At 36.9% G+C, this 15,473-nt stretch overlaps 1 protein-coding gene across 2 annotated transcripts in view; it reads left to right on the plus strand.

The window, feature by feature from the left end:
* The window catches only part of PDE3B (phosphodiesterase 3B), a 166,513-nt gene that overhangs the window by 114,644 nt on the left and 36,396 nt on the right, over window positions 1-15,473 (plus strand). For both annotated transcript variants that reach the window (XM_060103988.1, XM_060103989.1), the window contains exons 5-8: window positions 1,842-1,948; window positions 5,861-5,869; window positions 10,099-10,300; window positions 10,867-10,943. In XM_060103988.1, coding sequence (XP_059959971.1) covers window positions 1,842-1,948; window positions 5,861-5,869; window positions 10,099-10,300; window positions 10,867-10,943 — 395 coding nt within the window. The remainder of the gene's footprint in view (window positions 1-1,841; window positions 1,949-5,860; window positions 5,870-10,098; window positions 10,301-10,866; window positions 10,944-15,473) is intronic.

The raw sequence follows: 15,473 nt of genomic DNA on the forward strand, positions 1-15,473 counted from the left end.
GAGGCCACAACAGTGAGAGGCCCACATACCGCAAAAAAAAAAAAAAAAAAACTTGTCAAGGTAATTTGCATTGATTGTCTTAGAAATCAACTCTTAACATATGACTTAACTCTGTGACCATAACATTTGACATCTCTTGTAATGCTTGTGCACTTGGATTTGAAGACCGATTCCCAAGTCTGACTTTAATCACCTTCCTACCAACTATTAATAATCACTGGGACTCCTAGCCTATCTTGCCCTCTGCTTTCTTCAGTATTTTTTTTTTAACATCTTTATTGGAGTATAATTGCTTTACAATGGTGTGTTAGTTTCTGCTTTATAACAAAGTGAATCAGTTATACATATACACTCTTCAGTATTTTTTATGTAATCTCATTGCGGTATATATTTATCTGGTTATAGGCAGGGAATTAATGATTCTGGAACCGAGCTGAAAACCTGTCATTTGACCTCTCAATTCTAAACAGCTGTTTCAGTTATTAGGCCCCCTGGATTAAGGTAGAAGACTATGGAGCAGTGCTTCGGGTCTCTTCTCTGAAGGAGAAAACCCTGTCTTTGTTTTGAATATTAATCAGGAAGTAGATGTTGGTAGAGTACACAGATTGTTCTGTTTGAATATTGCCCTGGGTGGTATTGTCACTCTTCTTTCCCCATCTCTCCCACTCTATATGTAGGCAATGAATATTCAAATGCAAGGGATGCTTGAGCATTGGTAGGGAAATGAGTTGAGTGGTATTATTTACATATTGCCTCTTTTTGTAACATTGCCAACAAATTATTATTACTATTGAGCAAAAAATGTTATAGAATGTAAAGGCTAGATGTTATCTTAGAAGTCCTTTATTCTAAATCTCTAATTTTACAGATGGTAAAAGATAGCATCAGAAATATCTGATGCTGAAAAATAGATTTTCCTTGAGTAAGGGGGTGTGGAAGTACAAAAAAGATGAAGGAGTTAGGGAAAATCTTGAGAACTCAGCCTATACTAACAAAATATCGAGTGGAAAATAGAGAATCTAGATTTGTTCTTGATCCTGTAGCAAAGTACCCACATCAGGAACTAACAGAAGAAAACAGGCTAGTGACTAAGAAAGGAAGTGCTATATGTGTGGCACTGGGCCAAAAGCTTTAAAATATATAATCTTAAAATGCCTTTTATGTATCAGTTGGTATACTGTGACTGCTCATCTATATGTAATTTCTTCATAAGAACTCTAAAACCTGTAATAAGCATTTCAGTTGCAGGGTATGATTGCGTCAGTGGGTAATCAATTTTGGTGAAGAAGGGGAGCGGAAGATAGTGAAAAACTGTATGTTTTAGGCCAGGGATTCTCAGTGAGGTCCCTGGACCACCTAAGTACTTGTTAGAAACGCCAGTCTTCTGACCCTACCCCAGACCTTTTGAATCAGAAATCTTGGGGATGGGACTAGAAATCTGTGTAGTAAGAAGCCTTCCAGGTGATATTCATAACCTGCTTGAAGCCAGGGTTCAGCAAATTATAGCCTGTGGACCTAATGTGGCCCATACCTGTTTTTGTCAATAAAATTATATTGAAACACACTCATACTCATTTGTTTATTATTGTTTATGGCTGTTTTTATCCTGCAGTGGCAGAGTTGAGTAATTGCAGAGACCACATGGCCTGCAAAGCTCAAAGTATTTACTACTTGGTTCTTTACAGTAAAAGTTTGCTGGCTCCTGCTTTACTCCTTAGGCACTAGATAGATGTCTAAACTAAATGTATAAGCAGATATTTGCTAATTGAATTGAAGACCATAAGGAAAAAAGGAATTTCTCATGTTTTTAAAAATCTTAACCTATTATCTTTCCCTTTTAGTCAAGGATGCTATCTAAATGGACCTTTTAGTTCAAATCTACTGACAATCCCGAAGCAAAGGTCATCTTCTGTATCGTTAACTCACCATATAGGTCTAAGAAGAGCTGGTAAGAAATCATTTTTGTGACTTAAATATGGGAGGCCTCAAAGTATATGGTAGTGCAAACCTTGTCATTACCTATTTATAGCTAATTTCGAATACCATTTCATGTGTTATAAGTTAACATAACTAAGCAGTTTGGGTTGGCTATTAGTTAACAGTTTGCTCATTTATTAATTTTTGAACAAGTACTATGTATCAGGCACTTCGTTAGGCACTAGTAATTCAGGGATAAAATATAGAACTATTTAACCTGAGTAGTTGTAGACAGAGAACAAGGGAAAACCCTGGAAAGAGCATTCTTTTGTAGCATGATAATTGTGGAGGAAGAAAAAAAAAATCTTAATATGAGAGTAGAAAAAAACCCTGACTATATCCTATATCCTATAATAAGTCATTCTAATAGAATTTTTATCCAATTATCTATCTATGGGGGGGGTGAATTGACATAACATTATATTAGTTTTAGGTATATAGCAAAATGATTTGATATTTGTATATATTGTGAAATGATCACCATAAGTCAACATCTGTCACCACACATAGTTACAAATTTTTTTTTCTTGTGATGAGAACTTTTAAGATCTATTCTCTTAGCAACTTTCAAATATGAAATACAGTATTATTATGCAATACGGTATTATTAACTACAGTCACCAAAGACAATAGAATGGCATATTTAAAGTATTGCAAAACAAAACTTGCCAACCTGGAATTCTTTATCCAGTGAAAATATCCTTTAAAAATTAAGGTGAAATAACATTTTTTTCATACAAACAAAAGCTGGTAGAATTTATTGCTAGTAGACTTGCACTGCTAAGATTCAGCAAAGGAAGTTCCTTAGGTAGGAGGAAAATGATCCAGATTGAAGCATGGATCTTCAGGAATGAATGAAAAGCACTGGTAAGCCTAAATATGTGGGTACATAAGAGAATACTGATCATTAAAAACAGTGACTCCCTTGTGGCTTGCATAGTGTATAAAGAAGTCAAGTATATGGTAACAGTGGCACAAAGGGTGGGAAAGGGGTAAATTGACTTAAACTTACAGTGTACTGGCAGTGATTGAAAAGTACTAAAAAAGTTCTAATTTAAAAGAAACTAATACTTCAAAGATGCACATTGTAATATCCAGGGTGATAATTAAAAGAATAAAAAAAAAAGTATAAGAAGCTAATATAGGAGGTAAAATGGCATGATTAAAAAAAAAAACCTTGAATAATCTAAAATAATACAAGAAAAGAAAAAATAAGAAACAAAAACAGGGCTTCCCTGGTGGCGCAGTGGTTGAGAGTCCGCCTGCCGATGCAGGGGACACGGGTTCGTGCCCCGATCCCGGAAGATCCCACATGCCGCGGAGCGGCTGGGCCCGCGAGCCATGGCCGCGGAGCCTGTGTGTCCGGAGCCTGTGCTCCGCAACGGGAGAGGCCACAGCAGTGAGAGGCCCGCGTACAGCAAAAAAAAAAAAAAAAAAAAGAAACAAAAACATAAAGAATAACTAAAAAAGAAATAGCAAGACGGAGGATTAAGCAAACTATATTAAATATACACCTTGCGTGGGTGGCTGGTAGGGGAGCTGGGGGTGCCAGGGATCTGACCAGAGTTGTTAGAGTATATTATCTAAAATGTGCTGTTTTCCACAAAAAAGTTGAAAATACACTCCAGTTAATAGATACAGACTGTCAGACAATTAACAACACAAGACTCAAGTACATTCTCTTTACAAAAGGCACACTAAATATAAGGACAGAGGTCTGATCTCATGGGTATAAAGCACACAAACCAAAAATTAATTAATTAAAATAAAATACACAAACCAAAAATTGATTAATTAAAATAAAATACACAAACCAAAAATTGATAGAACTAAAGGGTGAGAAAGACAAATCTGTATTCATTTTGGAGATTTTAACTCACCACTCTCATCTAGTATAATAAGCAAACCAAAATATTAGTAATAGATAAATGGAAGATTAGGACAACATGATTTAACTGACTTGACCTAATCGACTATAAAACACCACACTCAGACATTACAAGATACATATTTTTTCCAAGGACACACACAAGATTGATCAAAATAGACCATTTGCTGAGCTATAAAACAAGTCTCAACAAGTTTCAAAGGATTAAAATCATATATAGCGATCAGCTTCCGGAATGGCAGAGAGAGGATCTCAGTAAACTTGTTCTTCTGCCAAAACAACAAAAATAGGGGCAAAAAACTAAACTCAATCATTTCAGAATTCTGGAAGTGAACAAAAGCCAGAGAACTAGAAGTCATCTATACAAGAGAAACTAACTACCGAACCTTGGTGAGACAGTGAGGTTCTGCGACAGCTTAACTGGGGGCACTTCCCAAACCCTCTCTCTGCCCAGCTCAGTGATACTACAGCTAAAAGCCACTAGCTTTGCAGCCATTAGAGTCTGACCTCTTTAGAAACTGCATTAAAAGTAACAACCTGATAGTACAGTAAATGTTTTGTTCAAGCTCCCTGGAAAACACTTCTATTCCCAGGGTGCTGTGGATATTTCATTTGACTCAGAGCTCAGCTTTCCAAAAACACAAAACAAAAAACCCTTATACCCTATGCCAGGCAACATTGTGAGTGTGTAAGGCTGTGATTTCAGCTGGGGCAAACAAGAGCTGATTGGGAATTTAAAAGGAAATCCTGGACACTAGATGACCCTGGGGAAGTGGAAAGCTCTGGCAACAGAAGAGGATAGTTTTTGTTTGTTTGTTTGTTTTTGTTTGTAACAAAAGGGGCCAGAATAACTGGATATCCAAGAAAAGAATTTGGACACTTATCCCACCACATATACTAGGCTGAGCACATGTTTAGGGCTGTGCACGTGCCCAGGAAAGATCTGGGAAAGGCGAAGGCCCTGGTCACTCCATCTGTAGCTGACCTTGAGGTCCTGCACAAGCAGGAAGTAAAAGCTAAGGCTGTCTTGTAAACTTGCCTGGAAGTTTGAAGTTGTATCTTTTCAAACACATTCTCACCTACAGATGACACAGAGGCAAGACATTTAAAGTAATCTTCTGTCTCATCTAAATTACACTGACCCAAGAATGGCTTCTAAGAAGTCAAGCATAAATCAAGGAGAAAAGGGGAAAAAAAGCAGCAGAGAACTCAGTGGCTACACACCTCAGAGAAAACAAGATCTACATATTGAGTCCAGGAAATCACTCAATGAATAATCAGAAACAAAAAACGAACAAAAACCCAGCAACATACACCTTGAGGGTGGGAGAGATCTGATATTAGAATTGTTACAATATATTATCTAAAATGTCCAGTTTTCAACAAAAAAACCATGAAGCATGCAAAGAAACAAGAAATTTTTCGCCATGTAGACAATGAAAAACAGCCAACAAAATTTCCCTGAGGAGGCTTGGATTTGGGATTTAGTAATGACTTTAAATCTGCTACCATAACTATGTTTAAAGAACTTGAGGAAACCATATCTAAAGTAAGGACAGTATGACAACAATGTCTCACCACAGAAAGAATATAAAGAATTAGAAATTATAAAATTATAAAATAATTTAAATAATTATAAAATAATTACCACTTCTACTCAGTATTGGGTTGGAGGTTCTATTCAGGGAAGTTTAGGTAAAAATGAATAAAAGGAAGATGTAAAACTATTTGCAGACAACATAATCATATATTTATAAATCCTAAGAAATTCATTAAACCTATTACAACCAATAAACAAGTTCATTAGTGTGGCAGAATACAAGATCTATAAACAATAATCAGTTGTATTTCTATATACTAGCAATGAACAATGCAAAACTGAAATTAAGAAAATAATTTCAGGACTTCCCTGGTGGCGCAGTGGTTAAGAATCTGCCTGCCATTGCAGGGGACACAGGTTCAATCCCTGGTCCGGGAAGATCCCACATGTCACAGGGCAACTGAGTCCGTGTGCCACAACTACTGAGCCTGTGCTCTAGAGCCTGTGAGCCACAACTACTGAGCCTGCGTGCTGCAACTACTGAAGCCCACGAGCCTAGAGCCCGTGCTCTGCAACAAGAGAAACCACCGCAGTGAGAAGCCTGCCCACCCCAACGAAGAGTAGCCCCCGCTCGCCGCAGCTAGAGAAAGCCCACACGCAGCAACGAAGACCCAACGCAGCCAAATATAAAATAAATACTTTTTTTTTTTTTTTTTGCGGTATGCGGGCCTCTCACTGCTGTGGCCTCCCCCGCTGCGGAGCACAGGCTCCGGACGCGCAGGCTCCGGACGCGCAGGCTCAGCGGCCATGGCTCACGGGCCCAGCCGCTCCGCGGCATATGGGATCCTCCCAGACCGGGGCACGAACCCGTATCCCCTGCATCGGCAGGCGGACTCTCAACCACTTGCGCCACCAGGGAGGCCCTATTTTTAAAAAAGAAAAAAAATACTTTGGAATAAATTTAACAAAATAGTGCAAGACTTGTACACTGAAAACTCTAAAACGTTGAAATTAAAGAAGACTCAGATATGTATTTTTTAAAAAATTTTTGACTATGCTGCATGGCATGTGAGATCTTAGTTCCCCGACCAGGGATCAAACCCATGCCCCCTGCATTGGCACGCAGAGTCTTAACCACTGGACCAACCAGGGAAGTCGCAGGAAGACCCATATGGAAAATATCCCATGTTCATGGACCAGAAGACTTAATATTGTTAAGATGGCAATACTCCTTAAGTTGTTCTAAATTTAGTACAAATCCTTATCAAAATCTGAGCTGGCCTCTTTGTAGAAATTTGAGAACCTGATTTGAAAATTCATATAGAAATTCAAGGGACCCAGAGTAGATAAAATTATCTTTAATAAAAAAAAAAAAGAAGAAAAAAACTGGGGGACTCACACTTGTAAATTTTAAAACTTACTACCAAGCTATGGTAATCAAGACAGTGACACTGGCATAAGGATATTCCAACTCAGTGGTATAGAATTGAGAGTCCAGAAATAAACCCTTACATGGTCAATTGATTTTCAGCCAGTGTGCCAAGGTAATTCAATGGGGAAGGAATAGTGTTTTTAACAAATGATGTTGGGACAACTGGATAGATATACAAATGAAAAAGAATGAATTCGGAACCATACCTGTCATCATACTCAAAAATTAACTGTAAATGCTTGTACACTCAAATATAAGAGTGAAACCATAAAACTTGTAGAGAAAACATAGGAGAAAATCTCTCTGAGTTTGGATATTCTTAGACACCAGAAGTACAGTCCATAAATGAAATAAATTGATAATAGAGGGGGACTTCCCTGGTGGCGCAGTGGATAAGACTATATGCTCCCAATGCAGGGGACCCGGGTTCGATTCCTGGTCAGGGAACTAGATCCCACATGCAAGCCGCAACTAAGAGTTCGCATGCTGCAACTAAGGAGCCTGTGAGCCGCAACTAAGGAGCTCGCTTGCCGCAACTAAGACCCAGTGCAACCAAATAAATATTTTTAAAAAATTCATAATAGGAATTCATTAAAATTAAATCATTTGTATTTACTTCAACAGACACCTAAAGAAAGTGAAAAGACAGTCCACAGGATGGGAGAAAATATTTGCAAATTACGATCTGACAATGGACTTGTATTCAGAATAGACAAAGATGTCTTAAAACTCAATGATAAACACACAAATGACCTCACTAAAAAATTGGCAAAAGATTTGAATAGATGTTTCTCCAAAGAAGGTATACAAATGGTCCTAACCACGTGAAAAGATACTCAGCATCATTAGTCATTAGGGAAATGCAAATCAAAACCACAAGGAATCATGACTTCACACCCACTATGATGTCTATAATTCTAAAGACAGTATAATAAGTGTTGGAAACATGTTCAGAGGTAGGAACACTCATACATCACTGATTGGAAAGTAAAATGCTACAGCTACTTTGGAAAACAATTTGGCAGTTCAGTACTTGAACAGAGAAATAAAATTGTGCTGTATTCATACATACAATTTTGTATGTCATTCAAAATGAATGAACATATGAAACATCTTTTTTAAATGTTGAGCAAGACATAAAAGCATTTATACTATCTGATTCAATTTACAAAGTTCAAAGAAAGGGCAAAACTAAACTGTAAAGAGATAACATATGTGGTATAAATATAAAGAGAGGCAAGAAAAACACTACCATAAAAGTCAAAGTAATGCTTTCCTTTAGTGAGAGGGAGGGGAATTAGATGTTGGATATGGGTTTCTGATCTCTGGCCATGTTTTATGTTTTAGCTTGAGTGGTGAGCATTCCTGTTATAACTTTTCTGTATGGGTGTTGTATTTCACAATTTAAAAGGTTTATAATAAAAATGATGAATCTGTACTGTAGAAAGTATCTTTTAAGGGTTGCTGGGGTTTTCTTTACCATTTTGTCTTCTCCTCGAAGCTGTTCTATGTTATATGAAATTTCTACCCTAAAATTAGGCTATCCTTTATTCTTCTCAGCCTGTTTGTCAGGGTTTTGGACACTCAGTATTATAATAGAAAAAAGAATGCTGAAAATTAGGACTTTAGTCTCCAGTTAGTAACTAACTGTTATTATTTTGACAAGAAAGATACTTCCCTTTTCTAGTCCTCGGTTTCCTCTTCTGAAACATTAAAGTGACCGATTATTTATAAAATCTTTTTCAGCCCCAACATTATATGAAATTATAGGAGCCTCTAAACAAATCAGTTTGATAGAACAGCAGTTGGCAGCCCTGCACATGTAAAATAAAAACGCTACTTAACCCACAGGGCTATTATGAAGATTAAATAAAGTAACACATTGTATAGTCAGGGTTTTCCAGACAAATAGAACTAATAGGATGTTCGTGCATGTGTATATACCTACATACATACATATATACTTACATATACATGGGGTGGGGAGTGATCGATTGATTGATTGACTGACGGGGATTGGCTCGCCAGATTGAGAGGGCTGTCAGGTCCAGAATTTTTAGGGCAGGCTGCCAGGCTGGAAATTCTAGCAGGAGTCGATGTTGTAGTTTTGACTCTGAAGGCAGTCTGGAGGGAAAATTCCTTCCTCTTTGGAGGACTTCAGTCTTTTCTCTTAAGGCCTTCAACAAATTGGATGAGGCCAGTCCACATTATAAAGGGCAATATGCTTTATTCAGTCTACAGATTTCAATGTTAATCACATCTGAAAAATACCTTCACAGCAACATCTAGACTGGAATTTGACCAAACAACTGGGCGTGATAGCCTAGCCAAGTTGACACATAAAATTAACCATCACACACATCTGTAACTATGTCTGAAAATACCGTAATACCTTAACAACTGTTATTTGCTTTCCTCTCTGATTCACACTTTACTTGGATCTTTATTTCAAAATAAAGTTTTAAATCCACCTACACCTCTCCAGATATACCCTTAGTTCAAGGCACCCAGCAAAGGCTCTTGAGTAAATCAATAGGATTAGGGATGTATGTCTGAAGCACTCTTTTTTTCCCCTTATTTTAACACTTAGCACTTGTTTGTATTTTCCACTAGACTTTAGGTTCATTGAGTTGTAAGGATGGCATCTTTTTCTCCATTGTGAAACACTGCACGTTTTCCAGCATATAATAGGCTCTCAAATACTTGTTGAATGAATGAATGAGCTGGAAAGATGTGGATTTTTTAAGGGATCTGCTGTTGTGTTAATATGATTTTATCGCATGCTTAATTTGCTTAATGCTATCAAGAACTTTGGTTCTTTGATAAAAATGAATTGTATTGTATTGAAAAATATTCAATAAAATTTGGTAAAGATGCTTTGGTTCATGTGGATAATCAAGCTGGTAGGGACACAAAATGTTAAAGATAAAGACCAATATGAATTAGGAAAATTTGTGCCACACATTATGTACATTTTAGTTATACTTTTAGTATTTACCTACTATGTGCCATCCTGCCACAGGGTGTTTATTCCACTGTCATTGATGATGACAAATATGGTCTATATTCTGCCTGAATTCGTAGAAGGTCTTGAAGATAGCTCCATGTAGAAATCTAGTTAGTTTATCATTTAACTGTAAATACTTTGCTTTCTTTAAAGAAGGAAAATGCTCTTTATAAACACCCAAACACGGACAATAAACACATACATATCAGTACACACATTCATACATATCTCTTTCTTCTCTTTCAATTTTTTAGGTGCTTTACCTGGCCTGAATTCTCCCAGTCATGGACCAATGTCTGCTGGCTCTCCAACTAACCGATCGCCTATAGAATTTCCTGACACTGCTGATTTTCTTACTAAGCCAAGTGTTATTTTACACAGATCTCTGAGCAGTGCAACCAATTCACCAGAGTTTTATCAGCAACTTAGAAATTCTGATAGCAATTTATGTAACAGGTAAGTTTCCAAAGTGTTTACTATTTGTTTCAAAATATAGGTTATCTTAATAAAGTATTACCAGTTTTCTTGTTCTGTATTATAACTAGATGATTAATGAATACTATATCCTCTTCATCTAGCAGTTTTTATTCTAAACAATTTTTTTTCATTTCAGTGCCATTATTCATTTCCCAGCTAAATGATCTCCATCTGAAGTGAAATATAGTGGTATTTTATCCATCATAAGATAGCAGTAAATGTATGAGAATTATTTTAGTATGTACTAATTTAGTACCTATTTACAGTACCCAGTCCATATGGTGTTTGTTCTCATTTCTGCTTTGATGGTAATAAGTGTTTACCTCAGATCTCAGTGTTACTTCCAAAATATGTTATTTCCTTCATAGGGACACAGGTGCTTTCTAGGATAAAGCCTGTTAAGTTTATAGAGAGATTGGAATATTAGGATATTTTGCAGTTGGGATCTTGCAGTTAAAAAATAACCAGATTTTCTGATTGTATTTAGGTAAAAAAATTTTGCCTCACTTATCATATACATATATTTATCTGTTTTATTTTATAAGCTGTGGACATCAAATATTGAAATATGCTTCAGCATCTGAACCAGAGTCTGGTACAGACTGCCACAGGGAAAAGTCAGGTGAGACTGCAAAAGTCATGTGTGTTTAAATTTAAGAACAATTTCTTACATTGTTTTTTAAAATGAATAAATGAATGAGTTTTTTAGTTTATCCATCTTTAAAATGAAGATTATAATCTTTTTTACTTCACAGAGGAGTTATTAGCAAATTATAAGTAATAAATGGTGAAAGTATTTTGAAGAGTAGAAATGTGCTGTACGAATGAATATAGTCTTATGTTACGTCTAGGGTTCATAAATAGTGAGATTAACTATATTAACCTCGAAATTTAAATTGCATAATCTTAGCTCAAAAGGGTTTGCATACATTTTTAAATAATTACACAAAGGAGTTGTTTTAAAATTTAGTTAATTATATTATTCTGAAACATACCCTCAAACAAGAAATATTGTTGGTGATAAAGTTATAGTTGTTTTATAACTTTAAAACATTGATGACTCAAGTGTCCACTAATAGTTAACTAGGTAACTCAGACCATCATATCCCCTGAAGGTAGCTAGAAAAGTTACAAGTTATTAACAACAAAAAAAAAATCTGCTTCAAACCATTGAAGAACTAACAAGCTCCTCAGAATTTCCAGCATAAGACCTGGAGGAGGACAGAAATCCAAGAAAGTGAGTCTCAAGTTTGGGGCTACCAAAAGGGTGTTCACTGCTTCCAGAGGGGCCAGTAACTGATAGAATGAGCAGTCCCTTTGGTAGCTTCATGCGACTAGGGAGACAAAGATTGGAATTGAAGTTTTGCCGTGGTAGGAGTAACTTGGTAAACTCAGCAGTACTGCATCCTAAGAATAAAGGTAAGGGCTTCCCTGGTGGCGCAGTGGTTGAGAGTCCGCCTGCCGATGCAGGGGGCACGGGTTCGTGCCCCGGTCCGGGAGGATCCCGCGTGCCGTGGAGCGGCTGGGCCCGTGAGCCATGGCCGTTGAGCCTGCGCGTCCGGAGCCTGTGCTCCGCAATGGGAGAGGCCACAGCAGTGAGAGGCCCGCGTACCGCAAAAAAAAAAAAAAAAAAGAATAAAGGTAAACCAGAAATAGGCCCTTTCAGGGGTTACAGGTGCATATCAATCCTTTCACATACTTTAAAATTCACCCTTTTATAGTGTACAATTTAATAGTTTTGGGGTTTTACATTTTAAAGGACTAAAAAACAACAAGAACGAAGACCAATCCTTCACAAACTTCCAAAAAATAGGAGGGCAAACTTCCCAACTCATTCTATGAGGCCAGTATTACTCTGATACTATAAGCAGACAAAGGCATCACAAGAAAATAAAACTATAGACCAACATTTCCAATATCCTTAACAAAATACTAGCACACTGAATCTAGCAACAGATGAAATGTCATACCATGACCAATTGGTATTTATGCCAGGAATGCAAGGGTGGTTTAGCATTTGAAAATTAATCAATGTAATACACCCCATTAAAGAGGGGGAAAAATCACATGGTAATCTATCTAGATGCAGATAAAGCATTTGACAAAATCCAACACTCTTTCATGATGAAAACACTCAAACCAGTAATATCAGAGAAGTCCTTCAATCTGATAAAGGGCATCTTTGAAACAAACACAGAGCTAACATCATCCTTACTGGAGGAAGACTGATGCTTTCCCCCTAAGATCAAGAATAAGAGAAGGGACATGACTCTTTTTGAATTTTTTTACAATAGCCAGGACATGGAAGCAACCTAAGTGTCCATCGACAGATGAATGGATAAAGAATATGTGGCACATACATACAATGGAATATTACTCAGCCATAAAAAGAAATGATATTGAGTTATTTGTAGTGAGGTGGATGGAACTGGAGTCTGTCATACAGAGTGAAGTCGGAAAGAGAAAAACAAATACCGTATGCTAACACATATATGGAATCTAAAAAAAAAAAAAAAAGAAATGGTTCTGAAGAACCTAGGGGCAGGACAGGAATAAAGACTCGGAGTAGAGAATGGACTTGAGGACATGGGGAAGGGAAAGGGGAAGCTGAGACAAAGTGAGAGAGTGGCATTGACATATATACACTACCAAATGTAAAATAGATAGCTGGTGGGAAGCAGCCGCATAGCACAGGGAGATCAGCTCGGTGCTTTGTGACCACCTAGAGGGGTGGGATAGGGAGGGTAGGAGGGAGAAACAAGAGGGAGGGGATATGGGGATATATGTATATGTATAGCTGATTCACTTTGTTATACAGCAGCAACTAACACAACAATGTAAAGCAATTTTACTCCAATAAAGATGTTAAAAAAAAAAGAATAAGAAGGATTTTTGCTTTCAGCACTTGTATTCAATATTGTACTGGAGGTTCTAGCCAGGAAAATTTCTAGAAATATAAAAAAATAAAGATATCTGAGTGGAAATAAAGAAATAAAACTGTCCTTATTCACAGATCCATTTGTAGAAAATTCCAAATACACACACAAACACACACACACACACACAATTATTAGAACCAATAAACAAGCTTAGCAAAGTCACAAGATCAAAGTACAAAATCAATTGTATTTCTATATACCAGAAATGAACCATCAAAAATTGAAATTTAGAAAATGTTTCCATTCATAATAGTATCAAAAAGAATAAAGTTAGAATAAATTTAACAAAAGAATTAGGAGATTTATAAACTGTAATCTATAAAACGTTGAGAAAACTAAAGAAAGAAAATTAAAGAAAAGTTAAAGAAACTAAATAAATTGAGAGGCATTGCATAGCAAACAGATAGGGAAACTCAGTACTGTCAACAGGCTATTCTTCCAAATTGATCTGTAAATTCATTGCAATTCTGGTCAAGTTCCAGTAGGCTTATTTTGGTAGAAAATGACCAATTGGTGTTAAAATTTACATGGAAATACAAATGGCCTAAAATAGCCAAAACAATTTGGAAAAATAACAAATTTGGAGGACTGATACTACCTGATTTCAAAACTTATTTCCACTTCAAAAGACAACAATAAGAAAATCAAAGACAAACCACAGACTGGGAGAAAATATTTGCAAATTATACATCTGATAAAGGTCTTATAACCATGACATATAACTCTTTAACTCAATAGTAAGTCAACCAACTCAATTAAAACACAGGCAAAAGATTTTAGATATTTTGGTGAAAGACTTTTGGTGGAGGATATGATGAATATAAATGAATGGGTAGTAAACACATGAAAAAATTATTAACATCATTAGTCATTAGGGAAATGCAGATTAATACTACAGTGAAATACCAGTAAACTCAAACCAGAATAGCCATAATCAAAAAGACAGACAATACCAAGTGTTGGCAGGGATTCAGAGAAATTGGAACTTGTGCATTGCTGATGGGATTGTAAAATGGTAAACCCACTTTGGAAAACATTTTGACAGTTTCTTTAAAAGGTAGACATGGAGACTTCCCTGGTGATCCGGTGGTTAAGACTCTGCGCTTCCACTGCTGGGGGTGAGGGTTTGATCCCTGGTTGGGGAACTAAGATCTCACATGCAGTGTGGTGCGGCCAAAAAAAACCAAACAAACAAAAAAGTTAGACATAAATTTACCATATTACCCAGCAGTAACATGGATAAGAATTTACTCAAGAGAAAACTTATGAGCACTCAAAGACAGGCTTATGAATGCTTATGACATCATTATTCATGATAGTGCTAAACTGGAAAAGATCAAAATGTCCATCAACTTGTAAATGAATAAATATCATGTGGTATATCCATACAATGGGATTCTGTTTAACAAAAGAAGAACAAACTGCTGATACATGCTACTACGTGGATAAACTTCCAAACGTTATTCTAAGTGAAAAAAACTAAGCTAAAAAGATTATATATTGTTTGATTCTATTTATATGAAATTCTAGAAAAGGCAAATTTATAGAGACAATAATCAGAATATCAGTTGCCTGGGGTGAAAATAAGGATGAACTGTAAATAGGCATAAGGGTACTTTTTTTTTTTTTTTTTTTTTCTTTTTTTGCGGTATGCGGGCCTCTCACTGTTGTGGCCTCTCCCGTTGCGGAGCACAGGCTCCGGATGCGCAGGCCCAGCGGCCATGGCTCACGGGCCCAGCCGCTCCGCGGCATATGGGATCCTCCCAGATTGGGGCACGAACCTGTATCCCCTGCATCGGCAGGCGGACTCTCAACCACTGCGCCACCAGGGAGGCCCCATAAGGGTACTTTTTGAGGTGAAGAGAATGTTCTAAAACTAGACTGTCATGCATAGAGAACAGACTTGTGGTTCCAAGAGGGAGGGGTTTGGGGGAGACATGCAGTGGGAGGTTTGGGTTAGTAGATGTAAAGTATTATATATAGAATGGATAAACAACAAGGTCCTACTGTGCAGCACAGAGAACTATATTCAATATCCTATGATAAACCATGATGGAAAAGAATATTAAAAAAGAATGTAGGACTTCCCTGGCGGTCCAGTGCTTAAGACTTCACACTTCCACTGCAGGGGGCTCGGGTTCGATCCCTGGTCAGGAAACTAAGGTTCTGCATGCCACACAGTGTGGCCAAAAAATAAAAAAATTTAAAAATAT

The sequence above is a fragment of the Mesoplodon densirostris genome, chromosome 7 (assembly GCF_025265405.1).
Source record: "Mesoplodon densirostris isolate mMesDen1 chromosome 7, mMesDen1 primary haplotype, whole genome shotgun sequence".
Classification (NCBI taxonomy): Eukaryota; Metazoa; Chordata; class Mammalia; order Artiodactyla; family Ziphiidae; genus Mesoplodon; species Mesoplodon densirostris.